The sequence below is a fragment of the Aricia agestis genome, chromosome 6 (assembly GCF_905147365.1).
Source record: "Aricia agestis chromosome 6, ilAriAges1.1, whole genome shotgun sequence".
Taxonomy (NCBI): domain Eukaryota; kingdom Metazoa; phylum Arthropoda; class Insecta; order Lepidoptera; family Lycaenidae; genus Aricia; species Aricia agestis.
This window is the reverse complement of record NC_056411.1, coordinates 4338449-4357930: the sequence shown is the minus strand read 5'-3', so window position 1 is coordinate 4357930 and position 19482 is coordinate 4338449. Positions and strand designations below refer to the sequence as shown.

The 19482-nt window shown below is 37.2% G+C and overlaps 1 protein-coding gene across 3 annotated transcripts in view; it reads right to left on the bottom strand.

The window, feature by feature from the left end:
* Window positions 1-19482, bottom strand: part of LOC121727867 (zwei Ig domain protein zig-8-like) — a 191217-nt gene that overhangs the window by 66027 nt on the left and 105708 nt on the right. For all 3 annotated transcript variants that reach the window (XM_042115908.1, XM_042115907.1, XM_042115906.1), the window contains one exon: window positions 6492-6636. In XM_042115908.1, coding sequence (XP_041971842.1) covers window positions 6492-6579 — 88 coding nt within the window. In that variant the 5' untranslated portion in view covers window positions 6580-6636. The remainder of the gene's footprint in view (window positions 1-6491; window positions 6637-19482) is intronic.

The following is a 19482-nucleotide window of genomic DNA, read 5'->3' as shown; positions in this document are numbered from 1 at the left end:
TCTGTCACAGCATATCTTGGTTCACGATAGAAGCCTTGTTTTCAAAACCTCTGGAGAGTGAACGGGCGGTGAGGAACAAACGGACCGAAACAAATCAATTAGTCCGACACTACGTGACAAGATGAACGTGAACAGTATGAGATAACGTAGAACAATCGCCTATACTCTAGACTGTTGTACCTAAGGGTCAATTTAGACCGCAACGCGACGCGTAGATGTATTTCTAAATTTGTACCATATTTGTACTGAATTGACAGATGGGGGCTACCGCGTGTCAATTTTCCGCTAGAGGCACTAGTGTCACGCGAGGTCCAAAAACGTCAATTTTGTACATAGTTTTAGCGATCTTAGTTGTTAAAAATCTCGGTGTCTCTTTCGATGAGAACTTATCTTGGAAGCCACAACTACAAGAAATCAGTAGGAAAGTATTTTCAACTTAGTATTCCTTAAAACGTCTTCGATATGTTCTTCCTACACGAACAAAAGTAGTCTTAGCACAGTCTTTATTTCTTTCTATACTAGATTATGCCGATGCTTGTTTTATTAATTTAACTGAAGACCAATTAAATAAACTCGAGCGTCTTCAAAATCTTTCATTATGGTTTATTTTTGGTTTACGAAAATATGACCATATCACCGAATACCGCATCAAGCTTAAATGGCTCCCTATCCGATATCACCGTGATTTCCGCATCCTCTCCTTACTCTATAATATTTTATTTGACTCCCATTATCCTACTTATTTAAAAAACAATTTTGTTTTTCACAATTACGATAGAAAAGAGCTCCGTTCATATTCAAAACTTCTCCTTAACGTCCCCGCCCATAACACTAAATATTTCAATTCCTCATTTACCGTTCAGTCTATTTTACTTTAGAATTCCCTACCAGATCATATAAGGCAAGCTGAAACCATGAATCGCTTTAAGTCGTTGCTATTTAATTATTATTTTGATATATCTGTCAATCATTAATGGTTACAGTATAATATACACATTATAATATTATATAAACTTATTATCATTTATATAGTATATTATAGTAGTATAGTATATATGTATAGTATTATAGTATATGTAGTATATTAAGCATAAGTATTTATATTATTAATATACATACTATATTTTATATAATAATATACTTTTGCACATTACCTTTTTCCTGTCTATCTCTATAAAATTTGTTAAAGGGTTGCCTGGAAGAAATTGCTTTCAAGTAATAAGGCCGCCCTTGTGTACATGTCTCATATTTTGTTAAATAATGTAAATTTCACTGTTATGTTTGTGCACAATAAAGTATATTTGTTTGTTTGTCTCTTTTTATCTCGCAATGTTACTGATAGTGACATCTCCCTTGCTCAGGCTTTGTTTATCTATTCCGTTAGGTATATTAACTTTATGATACAAATTACATAGAAATGCATCTACGCGTCGCGTTGCGGTCTAAATTGATCCTAACAATGGAGTTCAGACTGCGCGATTTGTTTGAATGTAAGTACATCTCAATTCTAAAACGGTTAAAGTTTAATTTTTACAGGACCAATGATCACATTTCATTTAATTGTATACATAATATTAATTTCAGTCTGTTTGCATCCGTCCTCGGATCCCTTTACGCTAAAGTCAAAACCATCCGACACCTGCTGCAGCTTACAACGATACCTACTTTGATTCCCGGGAAAACATATTATTATCCCACCAAAACATTAAATGTAAAAAGGAGCCAAGCAAAATATTGCATAGCCATGCAATATATCTATCGTAAAAAGTTATCAGATCACATTCAAGCCAAGCCTTCAACTTATTTTGTAATTCAAATCAACATTCAGTGAATTTATCAATAGTTTTCTTTATTTTATAATTATTATAGTGGCTCGGCAATGAGCACAAGAAAAACAAATATAAAACTTCATATTTGGGGTAGTTCATACTTACACAAACGGCAAGCGTAAAGTGTTTTTTAGTATATAACGACGCATGTGAACGATAGTACCTAATAAATCCAATCAGTCGCTGATTATATTTCTCTAGTGCTAAAATAGTGTTAACAAACACTATTTTGTGAAAAAGCCGCAAACCGCTTCGAGAAAAGTATGCTACGGCCGTGCCTTTGCTAAAAAGCTTGGCTGAAGCACTGCCGTGCTCCCAAATAATAGAGGTTCATGACAGTTTTGATGAAATAAACCCGTAAGATTCACTAATTGTCACGCCAACGACATAGTAAAAGGAGGGGAAGTAAGTTATTTTCATACAAAGGCACCGCGCGCGGCTTGTATGCGTGCGCAGTGCCAAGATTTTGTTGTGTGCCGTGTGGCGACGTATTGATACTATGGAGCACACATACAAGCCGCGCGCGGTCCGATAACTTACTTCCCCTCCTTTTACTATGCCAACGAAGTACCAAATTCAACGCTTTCTTTATTATTTGTATTTTTGTTCGCTTTTATAGTTAGCCTTAAAATTTCGCTTACACTAATTATTGTGGGTGGCAATATAAAATGTAATACATTTTATTTGCCTCATATAATATTACTGTTTGGCATATTCCGAAGTTACGAGGCTAGACATTTTATATATTAAGGCGACGCCTTGATAATTTGGGTGTAGTGATATCGATTTTTCTCAGCAATGACTAAAGCTAAGAAATTAAAGTTCATTGTCAGTATTCATCATGTTTTTGTCTTTGAATTACCCATAGCATAACACGATTGGTCAACTTTTATAACACAGAATAATCAATCAAAAAGACCTCTGTAAAAAAAAAATCCTATTTTGCCAACAGAGGAGAGTGATTTAAGCTTCCAAAATTTTTTACATAGATTGGTTCAAGCATACACTTTAATTTGCCCATAGCTTATAATATGAAATGTATTTATGGTTTTTAAATTACGCGATAAAAACCATTTTGTCGTTTACGCCCTTTTCATTTTTTTGCTGTTCCATTAGATTTGCTTTTTTGATTTTGTTCCATTAGATTTTGCTTTTGATTGCTTGTTTTCTATGAGAGGCCGGCCCGGCCCCTTATAGAAAACAACAACAAGCAATCTAAAACATATCATACACGATTTTTTACTTTAACGTGGCGTCACCTTAAGCCTATAAACCTACTTTTTATAAGTGTTCAGCTCATAATTGAGGCCACGTCTATAAAGACTAACTACATCCGACGTATAATGATAGGGATCTAGCTAAGGCTCGAAATACATACGTCCGCCTGAACGCACGGTCTGGCGGCTACACCGCGAGATTACAGAATGACGGCGCGACCGCGCCGCGTGAACTCGCGGTATGGCGGCTAAGCCGCTCGTTCTCGTGGACGCATAATATAAACTCAGCCCAATAATTCCGTTCCGGTCACTTTGCTATAGCCCAGGGGTTCCCAATCTTTTTCAGCCTGCGGCGCACTTACAAGTAAATATTTTGTCACGACGCCCTTCTCTACCTAGCTATTACAAAAAGATAAGTACATAAGTGTTTATTTATGTACTTTAATAATTATTACAGTTAGGTTAAGCAAGTAAATAATAATAAACAAATATTTAGATACTTAATCATCTGTCTGTTTTGTATGATTCATAATATTATAATTTTATTTTATAATTTTTGTGATTATGGATAATGATGGAGGATCGACTCACGGCGGGGCCTCTCTTGCCCTTCTACAGTTTGAGAATCCCTGTATAGCAGGGATTCTCAAACTTAATGGCTAATAATTTTGTTGCGCTTAATGGCTATAGCCATTAAGCGCAACAAAATGTGATATTGAATATAATTTCAACTTTGTCGAACTAGTGAATGGCCAACTAATTTTAGCTTGCGATCTCTTGTTAAGCGCAACAGTTTAAATCATATTATGTTATGCACCTTGATTCGTAGGCAGAATGTACGGACCTACATTATTTGGTCGGCTTGACATATCCCACTAAATTTCTCTGGTAGTCTGTTTACCGACGATTTTGGCTTATCACTTTTGAGTCCTAGATCCAAACAAGAAAAGAGCAAGGCTCAAAAACATATATTATAAGTTTATGCTCGAAAAACTATCATTAAGTCAAAAATCGTACCTTAGGCTGGCTTCTCACGGCGTGTGATATCACAAGCCGCGCCGCACCGAGCCAGCTATTACGAGCGAGCACGAGCCACAGGCGAGCACGAGCCACCCATTCTCACGGCGCGTTATATCACAAGCCGCGCCACGCTGACAAACATTCAAGTAAAATTAAACTTTATTAACACGATGTTAGATATCATTTTGCTCTCAGTCACTACGTTAAATAAGTAAATTTTAATGAAATGTAACTTTACAATATTATATTAAGTTTAATTCCTTTATTTTGATAACAGATGCCGCTGCTTGGCGGCTATATCGCGCTATACAAATATACACAAATATATTTGTTATAGGTATAAGGTGATTAACTAGTATGCTAGTAATCTGTGCTAGTATGAAACTATTTTCATTCTCACTCGCTCTTGGTGTTATTATCATGCCACAGCGAGTAGCCGTACTGCGTACAGACGAATTTCGTGATGTTGTGCTCGAACAGAAGCGTCATTCTTTCACCAGTACGAGTGGAAACATATAATAATAATTATTATTGTGAATTATAAAAGTAGTATAGCATCACGGGGATCTGGGAAGGTTTTGAGCAATTATTATTGTTCGGAATCGTACATCCTGCAAGCTTTCGTCATATTTTATTTTATTTTTTTATTTTATGAAATAAGGGGGCAAACGGGTCACCTGATGGAAAGCAACTTCTATCGCCCATGGACACTCGCAGCATCAGGAGAGCTGCAGGTGCGTTGCCGGCCTTTTAAGAGGGAATAGGGTCATAGGGGAGGATAGGGATGGGAAGGGAATAGGGGAGGATAGGGATGGGAAGGAAATAGGGGAGGGTAGGGAAGGGAATAGGTTAGGGGATTGGGCCTCCGGTAAACTCACTCACTCGGCGAAAAACAGCACAAGCACTGTTTCACGCCGGTTTTCTGTGAGAACGTGGTATTTCTCCGGTCGAGCCGGCCCATTAGTATAAATCATTCCACGCGAAAAACATACCATCATTAATCCTCATCACCTTGGTAAGTGGCAGTCTTCCACCGTGCATTTTTTGCGTAACATCCTGCCATGCACTGTAAAACTCAGTAATGAGCTGCCACCAGTATTTGAGGACCAATACACGCCATAGGAATTTAGTCCCAGGCCCCAGGGTATCCCACCCTGGGACTTAAATCCCTCTGGCGTGATATTTCTACAACACCAAGAATGAGTGTAAGTGAAAATAAGTTTCATATTAGTTAATCACCTACAATAAAAATCTTCGTGCTAGCTATAGCGCGATGTAGCCGCCAAGCAGCGGCATCAAATAAATGATTTATTTCATTTAATAAAATTAGCGGCATAGATTGAAATGCAACCTAGTTGCCTAGTGAATAAAGTTGCATTTCATTAAAATTTACTTATTAAACGAAGTGACTTAGAGCAAAATGATATATATTATCGTGTTCATAAAGTTTCATTTTACTTGAATTTTTGTCGGCGTGGCGCGGCTTGTGATATCACGCGCCGTGAGAAGGGGTGGCTCATGCTCGCCTGTTTGCTCAAGCCGCGCCTTTGAAGTTACTGACTTTAATCGGATCGGGACGCGCCTACACGAGCCGCGCCGCGGCACCCCTTCACACGGCGCGTGGCTCGAGCGGGCTCGGCGCGGCTCGTGGTAGCACGCGCCGTGAGAACGCAACCACGCCACCACTTCCTTAGGGCGCGTGGCTCGAGCTGGCGCGTGATATTAAACGCGCCTGCTCGAGCCTGCCCGAGCCACCCCTTCACACGGCGCGTGGCTCGAGCGGACGCGGCGCGGCTTGCGATAACACGCGCCATGAAAAGGCAGCATTACAAAGGTAAGACTGACGCAAAAGCAATGATTATGACCTGTGTCAAATTATTATATCAAAGTTACATATTGACTATTTGTCAAAAGTGTATGGGATTTGATACAGCACAACGCTAACTTGGCTATCGATACTACCTAATAAATTGCATTGGCTACATATATACAGCGAATGCATTTTTTTTTTATGAAAAAGGGGGGCAAACGAGCAAACGGGTCACCTGATGGAAAGCAACTTCCGTCGCCCATGGACACTCGCAGCATCAGAAGAGCTGCAGGTGCGTTGCCGGCCTTTTAAGAGGGAATAGGGTAATAGGGGAGGGTAGGGATGGGAAGGGAAGGGAATAGGGGAGGGTAGGGAAGGGAATAGGGTAGGGGATTGGGCCTCCGGTAAACTCACTCACTCGACGAAACACAGCGCAAGCGCTGTTTTATGTCGGTTTTCTGTTAGAACGTGGTATTTCTCCGGTCGAGCCGGCCCATTCGTGCCAAAGCATGGCTCTCCCACGTATAGATTTTGACCAACTTCTTATTTTTGGACCTAGTGTGTATCAAAATACTATTTTAGGTGCCTAAAGGCTTATGTATGTATGTAACCTACCTCTGCTCTCGTCGAAGAACCCCATGAGGGCGATGAATACGACGAGGCTGAGGGTGAGTTGGGCACCCGGCGCGCGCATCGTGGACATCCCGACGAACTAACTGTGCCGCATCCACTCCTGGTACATCGCCTTCCTATGCATTGTCTGAAATAGAAAATACACAGTATTAAATAAACTAGAGATCGCCCAATGGTCGAAATTCGACCATAGTTTCAACGACATTAGGACTACTACCTATATTTTGTAAAAAAATAAAGATTTTATCCTATTTTTTTTCAACTCTTGTCTCTGGGACTCAGCTGATCTCAGACTGGCCGTGTAAGCATTGTCAAGTATCTAAGATTCAATAAAAAAAACTATAGGTAATCCATTTTCCATAAACTTATAATGCATATTATAAGTTTATGCCATTTTCAATTTGTCACCTTGTCAACAGACTTCAACCATAAATGAAAGAGTATAATTCGTATGTATAGGCTTGTCACTCAAAAATCTGTCATTTTTCCTAGTGTGTGTGTTGTAGTGTGTGTAATGTTTTATTTGTTAAAAAAATGTATGATAAAAGCATAATTTCAAAATAATATTAGCTCGATGCACTCCTTCACCATATAAACTATAACTGAGCAAAATTTCATTCACCTACGTTTTTCCATTTTTTGTCAAAAGGGATACAAAGTTTTTGGCTCACGTATTAATATATAGATTACAGCTATGGAAAATAGATGTACTATAAAATATTATAATAAACCACGTTGAAAAGGTTAGGTAGCACACCTATGCTGCGGACCGCAAAAGGAATAGACAGAGATGTAACACAGCCGTTTTTCGTGTGAGACAGTATATGTCTGTCTCTAGATTGTTCGCGGCTTGTGTGTAAACACTAAACAGCCAAGGATAGCTACAGATTACAATAATACGCATATTAAAATAGAGCCCTTAATCAAACTGTTCACGACAACGAATTTCCCAAGCAATAGGCCTCTTGGATATCTCTAGTGGCGCGGCGAGTGGCAGATTCAGGCAACACGTGGGTGTCAGAGTGCGATCAGCTGTGAAATACTGTTTACTAGTTAAAAATGAAAACACGTTGAAAACGTTGAAAAGTGCTCTGAATAAGGAAAAAATATGGGCGGTACGAGGTACTGTTGTGTTGTAGGGTGAAAAAATTCCCAATCTCGGATTCGTGAATTAAAGTTTTATTCGTTTCTGAGACGGAATTCGGAAACGTATCGAAATCAACATGCCGATTATTAATCATGCTTAAATCTAAATCTCGCATGAATATTTCTAAAATATCACGTGCAAGTTATTTTTAATATCATTGTTTTATGTATAATAATATATTGTAATTGAAAAAATGATATAAATAAAATTATTGTCGGTTCAATATTTATTACTAATTCCTTCAATATTCACTTTCGCATTTATAATATTATCATACTAATATACTAATTACTGATATTACTAATAATATTATAAGTGCGAAAGAGTGTCTGTCTGTTACCTCTTAACGCCTAAACTGCTGAACAGATTTTGCTGAAATTTGGCATGGATAACTCCATAATAATATATTCTTAAGAGTCCCGAAAAAGGACATAGACAGTGGCGTAACTATAAGATCCGGGGCCCGTGGCAAATTGATCGGGCTCTATCAGTAAAAATCGTCACGTTTATAATAAACATTATTATGCAAACTTAAAAATTTTTGCCCATTTGGGTCGGGGGCCCGTGGCATTTTGCCAGCCCTATATTTACGCCACTGGACATAGGATACTTTTTGTCTCGGGAAAATGTTCGGTTCCCGAATCCCGCGCGGTTACTTCGTTGTGCAAGAGTTATGGCACAACGGAGTTGCGGGCATCATGTCTTTGATACTGAAATAGGTACATCTGCATTTTCCATTTATATTTTGCATGTATGGTTGAAAAGTTGTTGAAAATATATTTGTTTAGATTATTCAATACATAGCTCCAATTTCACGTCGTACAGTCGATTACCTACTCTGGTCTGTGGTATTACTTTTACACGTATGATTCGTTCTCCATCATCATGGATTTCGAAGACTTCATGAACATGATTACTTTGGAATTAGTCTGTGCTCTGTAATTTTTAATTAGGTAAACAACCTGTTTTTAGTAATAACTAATAACTAAGAAGATGATCATACAAATACATAAATACAAAGTAAAAAATCATATTCAATGAATTTGAAAGAAAATTTCATGATCGTGTACATTTAAGTAAATATAGCTTTCGATAAGTACGATTTTCCGCGGAAAAAGTCTGCGGAAATATTATAAAGTTCACAATCAATAATAATTTGGCTCATTACTTTTTATTGTGCTAAAAATATAAACAATTACCAAAAAGTGCAGTGACTTGTATGAGAATCATATGAGAAAAGCGCCCGTGAGTTTCCGCCGTCAACCGACCCGCGGCGTTGCCGTAGCTTAGCAACGATATCCAAGAGGCCTATAGCGAATAGGATTCGACATCGCTAATGCTTATTTCATTAATTTAATTTAACAGAAATATCCCCAACAAAAAGTTTCTTCACGAATTATGCCATACTAACAAAGACCGAACTTGCGTTCTGAACAAATTTAAAGAACCCCTTTTAGTAGCTTAGGGAACATCAAAAACTTAAAACTTTCTAATTGAGAAGTTTCCGCAGGAGTAAATAAGGGCAGGATGCGATTACAAATAAGGTCTGGCGCACACTGACCGCGGAGAATAAAACATTAATGTACTATCTGAGAAGTTGATTCCTAGGCAGATGGAGGACCTAATCAATTTAGTTGCGTTAGGTCAAACCCATCCGACCGATCGCAGCTAACATTGAATTGACATAAGCCGACCACATGACGTAGGTCCGTCAATTGCCTAGGAATCAATTTCCTCGATGGTACAAAGTTGATTATTTTTCTCTGTTACTATTATTGTAGTTCACAAGAAGCATCAATGTTTTCATTATAATACCTCCATACATAATTAAATAACTGGTGAAACTAGAACAGTGTTTTGTAACAAAATCCTTCAAAAAATATATTTAGGGATGGGTAAAAAATATTTAAATTGAGTTACTACGAGTATAAGTGACTGGATCGAAAATTCGTTAAATCGAGAGGAGGCGGAGTAGGACAGGAATCCCTCTCTCTCTCTCTGTCTATCGCACGGTGATCATGTCTACTTCTACTTCTGTCGACACTCCCGGAGTGTAAGAAGTTTTTTTTTTTTTTAATTTTTCTTGTTACGGTTGTAACAAATCATTACTGATACTTTCGGGTACAATCAACAATATTCAAACGCGGCAGAACCATAGTTCGCGTTCCCCGAATATCCCCTAACATATTTCCGATAGAAGTTTCATTTGGGTCAGCATATAGGTCAGGAGGAAAATAATAATAAAGTTCTAACTTTCTGATTTATTACATCTAAGCACTTATTATTATGCCCCATTTTTAAGTTATTTTCAGCTGATTCGATAACGCATAAAAAACACTAAAAGTCTTTTTTTTGTTTTTGAGTGCTTAGTAATATTATTTTATACACTAGGAACAAATAAGTTAGATGTAAAAATGTATTTTAACTAATTCATTGCTAATATAAGGGTCGTGGCGCTATGACTAAGCGCCGCGATATGCTTCTATCATTCTTTTTTTTTATGAAATAAGGGGGCAAACGAGTAAACGGGTCACCTGATGGAAAGCAACATCCGTCGCCCATGGACACTTGCAGCATCAGAAGAGCTGCAAGTGTATCAAGTAATAGGGGAGGGTAGGGAAGGGAAGGGAATAGGGGGGGGGCAGGGAAGGGAATAGGGTAGGGTAGGGGATTATGTATTATTGTGAGAAAAATCATTGTACTCGTACGTCACCAAATCATGTTGCTATATGACTATCAGTTCTAAATAATGAAATAGAATAATATGATGTTTTTTTTCTCGGAAAAATGTACTGCGCGACCTGCACGAAGTTGCAGGATGTAGTTTATCACATTTGTCGACGTAACTGCCTCGTGCTAAAAAGCGAACTAATAATGAACTCACGGAGTACACTTTAGTTTCAAAATGTTTAATGGACGTACCGTCGTGTAATAAATAACTAGGTATTTTCTACCCTTATGGGATCACGAGAGCCTGAGCGGGAATTCCAAAAATCCTTTCTCCGCTCGCCTACGTTATAACGGGAATTTCTGTGTAAAATTACTTGAGATCCGTGTACAGTCACAAGCAATATAGAAAATAACATCATTCCATATTATATGGTCGCAGAACTGCGACAAAACAAAAATTAGGTGTTGAGTTATGAATGCATTTTTGTTCTAAATGATCTGAAGAACACGACTGCGTCCTTAATTATATAAACTAGAGATCGCCCAATGGTCAAAATTCGACCTTAGTTTCAACGACATTAGGACTACTACCTCTATATTTTGTAAAAAAATATTTACTTTATCATATTTTTTTCAACTCTTGTCTCTGGGACTCAGCTGATCTCAGACTGGCCGTGTAAGCGTTGTCTAATAGCAGTGATTCAATAAAAAAAACTATAATCCATTTTCAATTTGTCAACTTGTTGTCAACAGACTTCAACCATAAATAAAAGAGTATAATAATTCGTATGTGTAGGCTTGTCACTCAAAAATCTGTCATCTTCTTGAGTGTGCGTATTGTAGTGTGTGTAATGTTTTATTTGTTAAAAAAATGTATGATAAAAGCATAATTTCAAAATAATATTAGCTCGATGCACTCCTTCATCATAATATAAACTATAACTGTGCAAAATTTCATTCATCTTTCGTCAAAAGGAATAATATAAAGTTTTTCGTTCGCGTATTAATATATAGATAAATTGATAAAATATCTTTTTATTCAAAATGGGTATCATGATACACTTTTTGAAAGTCGAACGAAGAAACTACGTTGCCTACCACCGGTTCGGGAACTACCCCGCCGAGAAGAACCGGCGTAAGAAACTCGCACGGGGCCATCTTTTACTAAAAAAATGGAAAATTACAATGTTATGGCTTACAGCTATGTAACAAAAATAAAAGAAAAGTAACCTGCATGGAGCCACCCTATTCCCAAGGTGTGCTGTCCTCGATGAAATCATTGACTTTATAATACGCTTTAGCATTAATTACCTAAATATTAACTGCTTTTTTAATTAATTCAATATGTATTTTTATGGACGATACACAAATACTAAATAACTTCCAAATGTTTTCTACGCCGGTTTCGGTGATAATGGTCGGTTTTATTAAAATTATGTTAGTTTTGTAGGAGTGAATTTATAGTGCTCAAGTGTGTGCACACTACAAAAGAGTCCTCTTTCTTCAAAATCATGGTTGTAGGTTATTTAAGTTCTGCATACCCAAAAAGAAACCGAAATAATTTTCATACTCTGTTTCAAATAGGTATATTAAGTCTATGGTTTCAAATAACTTTCCTATTTGTTAACTGTAATAGCTTTTCGAATTAGGAATTTAGAGAGTCTACTTAATGTTACAGGTAAGTCAAACCGAAGTAATAGCTAGAAATCCCACGACACTCCTCTTTATACCTTCCTATAATTATAATAAATCGTTTAATATTCATCTCCACAAATTACAAGGATAAAACGTATCTAGAAACTAATTAGGTATTTAATACATTATTATTGTAACTTTTGGGAGATCTGGAGTCTAAACTAGGCCAAGCCTGTAATCTAGATCTCCAGGCCCACCAAAACAGATTATTACTAACTACACTTTGTGAACACAAGTTAGATGAACCAGATCAGATGACATATTTAAATTTTGGCTTCTTAATTTGAACTAAGAAGGAATTCCTATAAATAGGGAAGTCCAATCTAAGGGTAACACATAAGTTACGTCACAAAAGGGGTCCTTTAAAACCGTAAATTGGGTTTTTGTCTCATCGATGATCATTACCATATCAAGGGTCCGTGACGCCGCTTCTATGCAAACTGTTAATTACGCCATCTCCATTCCAATTTCGGCCGCATGCATACTTAATGCCAAGTGTTACATACAATATAATGCCTATACGTTCAAGTAGATGCAAATTAGTTGAGGACATCAAATATATAAAATTCTCATTTAACAGTGTTTGAGCGCAAACTCCTCTAATATGAGAATAGATTTTTATCTACTTTTTATAATATTGATTCTAAAAATAATATGTGGCAAAACCGCGTTATCCGGATCAGCTAGTTTTCTTATAAAATTAAATGAGGCTGATACATTATTTTAATAGACGCATAATTTTTTTGTTCATTTTTAGCGTTCTGTACCCAAAGGGTAGTAACAGGACCCTTTTACTAAGACTTCGTTGTCTGTACGTCTGTCTGTCTATCTCCAGGTTATATCTTAAGATTCAAGAACCACTAAAGCTAGACTTTAGAAATTTTAACACATTGTGCATTTCTGTTGCCCACTATAACAACGAATACTAGTATCTAACTAAGGCGTTGAATATATAACTATAAAGGCGTAGAATATACAGGGTGTAACAAAACTAAGTGATAATACTTTAGAGTGTGTATGTGTTCCTTGTAGAGAGTTCACTGTGAAAGTAGCAGCGCTGAAAGACCTTTTTTTTAACTTTTGTATGGGCAAAAGCCCCAGCGTCACCAGTTTCCCCATACAAAAGTGAAAAAATTGGTCTTTCAGCGCTGCTACTTTCACAGTGAACTCTATGGGATACATACATTCCCTAAAGTATTATTACTTAGTTTTGTTACACTTTGTATAAAATATAAAGGCGCTCAATACTTGGAGATGATACTAATCTTCTCTAAGTATTCAACGCCTAAAGGCTAAAACTAACAAAATACTTAGAATTTAACGTTAATCGTAATTATCAAAATATGTTATGACTAACAATATCGGGTTTAATTAACAAATTAATTGTTTACGTCCTGAGTTTACGTCAGTGACTATCAATTGTTTTCCGCGTGATTGGGTTTTAATGCAATTACCCTGATAACAAATCAGATGGGTTTAGATGTAGGCTTAGATAGAGGTTTACAGGTTTCCCATCAATAAGGCCAAGATTGTAGGAGATTATGAACTTGAACTTACTTTAAAATTCTTAATTTAATCGATTTTTAGATTTGTATGACTGAAATAGTTTCTAAGTGCTTTCTATGAATATTGAATGTTTGTTAATACTTAAGAGTGAAATAAAGTATTAATAGAAAATCTGTTAGCTACTTAGTTTCAACTCACTTGAGTTACTCGACGCAAATAAATAAATCAATTTTTTTAATAATTTAATTTACTATATGGGAGAGTCATGCTTCGGCACGAATGGGCCGGCTCGACCGGAGAAATACCACGTTCTCACAGAAAACCGGCGTGAGACAGCGCTTGCGCTGTGTTTCGCCGAGTGAGTGAGTTTACCGGAGGCCCAATCCCCTACCCTATTCCCTTCCCTACCTTCCCTTATTCCCTTCCCTTCCCTACCTTCCCCTATTCCCTTCCCTTCCCTACCCTCCCCTATTACCCTATTGCCTCTTAAAAGGCCGGCAACGCACTTGCAGCTTTTCTGGTGCTGCGAGTGTCCATGCGCGACGGATATTGCTTTCCATCAGGTGACCCGTTTGCTCGTTTGCCCCCTTATTTCATTAAAAAAAACATGAGCATAGTAAATTACAAAATTTTACGTGGTAGAGCCATGCTTAGGCACGAATGGGCCGGCTCAACCGGAGAAATACCACGGGCTCACAGAAAACCGGCGTGAAACAGCTGTATTTCGCCATGTGAGTGAGTTTACAGGAGGCCCAATCCCCTACCCTATTCCCTTCCCTACCCTTCCCTATTCCCTAAAAAACACTGAACGGAAGATATCGCTATGGCACAAACAGTAATCAATAACTTAAATCATCTCTCATCGGAGATGAAAAATAAAATACCCAAGAATGTCTTCTCCCCAAACGGCAACTTGCAGCAATATTACAGCAACATTCACAATATTCCTGCGCGCTTAAACTTTGTAGTTTGAACTTTACGATCTTGGTTTTACATCTGTAAACTTGTAAATATGGAGTTGCAAAGATTACTTTAGTTGCCTGGCTTTCAAGTTAAGTAATATTAGATTTTTTTATCAAAATAATTATAATGAAATTTATATACCATAATATTATTAACTCACTTGAATTAAAAGAGTATAGACTATTTTGTATTAAGTCATTGATTGTATGAACTCATACAATCGATGACCTAATATTATAAAATAGTCTCTAGAATATTTCATTTTACCGTAAATATAATTTATATTTACCTCTATTATTTACGTCTATACGCCCGAACTCTAGTTTGGGCGTTTAGAGGTAAAAGATACAAAAACACATTTTCGCTTTTATATTATTACTAGCTGTTGCCTGTGACTTCATTCGCATTAATGTAAACATTTTTTTGTCATACAAAAAAAAAGTGGTTATTTGTTACGCTTCCACGCAAAAACTACTTGACGAATCATCATGAAACTTTGTACACATACTCTTGGAGGTATCAAAAGTAACATACGATATGCTACTACTGTTACTAATAATGCGGAACTTTCACATAATTATTTTATAATATTAATAAGGATTATGGATTAGTATGGGTACCTAGAAATAAATTTTGCGACCGTATCCTTTGGACCATAGAATAACGAGGAATAGACGCCTGCAAATCCTGTAATACGGTTTAGCTGTGTAATATGGTCGGCGTGTCAATTGTTTGTAGTGGTATTGTTGTGTTCCCAGACCGCTTTGAACGTACGTGTTGAATGGTAGGTGGAAACGTATTTAGATTACTATAAAGTTTTATACGTAAAACGTGTGGCTCAATTGTTTGAGTGTGTGGCAGCTCAAGCCGGGGGTCGCGGGTTCGAATTCCGCCGACGGAACAAAAAGTTTTCATTGTCCCCGGGGCTACATGTGTATTAAATATGTGTATGATATTATAATAAAAATCTTAAATATAATATGGAATATATACGGAAATATATTTAATACTTTTATACTATAAAAGTAATAATAAATATAAATCCGTTGTCTGGTACCTGTAACACAAGTCCTTCAGGTACTTAGTACGGGGCCAGACTGACGTGGTGTGAATCGTCCATAGATATTATTATTATTATTATAATATTAATAATAATTATCGTTACGAGTACTAGTACTCGTTAATTCATACCACAAATGAATTAAGTTTAACTCCTCTAGGGAATAATTTCTTGGTTCCGAATTTAAGGATACTGAATATTATGTTTCTATTACAACTTATATGTAATAGTTGTCGAAATATAATACGGTATGGAACAATAACGCTTATTGTCGCTTAAATATGGCTCTAGATACATTAACTAAGCTTGGCGACGAAAATTGTATAGACGATTTGAGTTTAACAATCAATTAAAATACGAAATTTCCAAGAAATGAGCATGATTGCATTTGGTGGAACTCTTTTTTGATATAGTCACTCTTCTATAGAACTTATTAATTATTATTATTATTCATAATACATAATGATAATAAAACCAATTTGCGATCCCCTTTCTCATTAAAAGTTAACGGTTCAGTTACAACACGACAACAAACGCTAAAAAGACGCTATATCAAACTGTCAAGCTTCATCAAAATAAAGACAACAAATGAAGACTAATAAAGCCTTGACGAAATTTATTCATGGAACTGTCCGGCAAATTCAGCTGACTATGCCTTTGTCGTTCAGTGCATTAACATCCAAAGTACCGCGGTATGATGCTGAAACTCATCTTTCTAGATTTTTCCAGACATCTACGAATTTTTCAAAGTGAACTTTAAAAAATTCTACGATGGATAAAACATTTTAACGTAAAGACACGTGACCAATCCATACTTAATATTATAAATGTGAAAGTGTGTCTGTCTGTCATCTCTTCACGCCCAAACCTTTATATACGTGGGAGAACCATGCTTCGGCACGAATGGGCCGGCTTGACCGGAGAAATACTACGTTCTCACAGAAAACCGGCGTGAAGCAGCGCTTGCGCTATGTTTCGCCGAGTGAGTGAATTTACCGGAGGCCCAACTATCCCCTATCCCTTCCCTACCCTCCCCTATTCTCTTCCCTTCCCATCCCTACCCTCCCCTATTACACTATTTCCTCTTAAACAGTCGGCAACGCACCTGCAGCTCTCCTGATGCTGTGATTGTCCATGGGCGACGGAAGTTCCTTTCCATCAGGTGACTCGTTTGCTCCTTTGCCCTCTTATTTCATAAAAAAAAGCCCTGAACCGATTTTGCAGAAAGAGATACTTCGAGTCCCGAAAAAGGACATATGATACTTATTATGCCGAAAAATGCACGGATCCCACGCGATAAATGAATTTTGGCGCGCAAGTATATGATTATAATATAAGCAGAAGAGGAAGTATTATCCATTTGTAATGTTCAAGTTTCTTTTGATAGTTATTTTTTCATTCATATTGTTACGTGCTAGGGTTCGAGGATTTGGAGAGAAAGACCTGGTGACTCTCTTGAAGACTTTATTAACACTGCACTAAACACTAGGTTACAACACTTAGCACTATCACTAAGCACTATCACTGTCCTAGGTCGTAGCCAAGTCGAAGGTTTCACTGGTTCACTCACTATTAATCACTTGTTGTCACTCGGAAATCGCCTTGATGATCGCTCGAACCGAACTGAACTGCCGGGCCTGCCTGCGGCTTTTTATATGGCGAGACGAATTCCAGAAAGTTCCCGATTCACGTAAACAAGTAAACAACCGTGGGAACTTTCTAGGAGGCTTGAGCATGTACCACAATAAAAGTACACAACTAAACACGTAAACAAAATAAACCGGTAAACACGTAAACAAAATGTTGGACTTTTCTAGAAGGTTCCAGTATGTACTTGCGCACCTCATGCCATCTAGTATTGAGTAGGGGATTTATGTTGCCTGTGCTCCCTCGGTAAGTTTCGCTGGTTTGTCGCTAGATGGCACCACGTGTCCGTATACCATGTACCGTAACAATATTATGTCACATGAAATTTGTAAATTTACCGAAATAAAAGAACTCAATGTCCATAGTACACTCTATATGTGTGCTAAATTTCATCAAAATGAGCTTAATCATTTAAGTATTTAACGCAAACAAACAAATCTTTTACTTTATGAATAATGTAACGTTCAAATACCTATTGGAATGAACTTGTGGATGTATAATTTGAACTATTTCTTCAGATTGAACAAGTCGAGTTATCTTATTGTGAGGGGATCCGCCTTTCAAGCGCCCTCGCTGAAACAATAGATATCTGTAATCAATATCACAAGTGGCCCACTTATACTCAATAGTATTTAAGATAGATTTTATGTTAATACTGGTATTTGTTTGCAAATCCATTGCTTTGAAATACGTTTGTGCTGCAGAAACCGTAGATTTCTTTCACAAAAACTATAATTTATCCTAACCCGGGACGGGGATCTCATTTTCCGGTATAAGAATCGTATTTTGTCCATAACCTGGGACTCAAAGTGTCTTTATACCAAACAAAACATTAAAATTGGCTTATTACTCATATCATATCGGCGTAACAGAATAACACTCGGACTTTTGCACTTTTTAATATTATTGACATTATTATGAAAATAACAAATTATTATTATTATGTGGACCAAACCAAAATACTTTTAGGCTGGCCGCATACGCACGTTTTCCGTATTCGATTTCCGAAATCGTTTTCCGTATCCGGAATTCCGGGAGACTAGTGCAAATAATGATCGTTTTTCTCACGCGCGAACGCAACGGCTTGCACAAACGTACGTGCGAATTAATTCGTTCCATACAGAGAAAAACGATATTTTTTACTGATTCCATGCATTCGGATTTCGCGTACGGTCGGCCTTACTGTTCCGACGTACGGTAGGACGTAGGTACGCAGCGACCACATAGCCTCTAGACGCCTAATGCAAGGCGAATACTTTCAGACAATATGTAAGACTTATAGGTCTTACTTTAGATAATGACAGCGAAATCTATCTTAGTATCGACCACATCCGTGACCCATGTACATCTCGTGCGTTTCATACAAAATATTTTTTTTACCGTCAAGAATCAATTTATTCAAAGCTCAAATTACACTGGTCTGAATCCATGACGAAAGCATTTGACATAAGTCATATCCCTTTCTATCAAATACAAATTAGTAATGCTTATCCTTTCCTCCGTTATCGTCACGCGTCACTAGTGATGTGATACCAACTATCTTTCAGAGGTATATTTTTTTTTATCGAAAATCGAAACAAAGCGTGATATTATGCTCAAGCCATTTTGAGTTAGACTGTTGTTAAACAACTGATTAATGATTATAATTTATAGCAATAAAAATTGTCGACGATTACTGAGCTCTGCAGTACCAACACTGTTTTTGCCAATTTTAGTAAGAGAAATATGGATAAACCATCCATCTACTACCAGGGCCCCCGTAAGGGCTTCTGGCGCCTGTGTGCAAAAAAGGATTTTGGCGCCCCTTAGGCAAATTTTTTCGGTCCTTGGTTTTGGCGCCCCTAAAGATGGCGATTTGGCGCCCCTTGAGGATGGCGCCCGTGTGCATTGCACAATGCACACATTGTACATATGGTAGCGAGGGCCCTGTCTACTACTACTATCTACCCATCACAAAGCGTTGTTTTTTTGTCAGCGTTGCGAAGTAATCATGAAATCTTATCTTGAAAGCGTAAAGAAAGTAACCAAGTAAAGATTTTTAGTCACTAAAACTTCAAGCAGTTTTATTGGCGAACAACTATTTTTAGGAATAAATTTCCATCAATTTTATTGTGACTTAGAAATCATGTGGCGGAATTAGCAAGTCAAATAATCTATACTAATAATAAATATAAAGCTGAAGTGTTTGTTTGTTGTTTGAACGCGCTGATCTCAGAAACTACTGGACCGATTTGAATTTTTTTTTCAGTATTAATCAAGGAAGGCTTTATTATATATCCTATGTA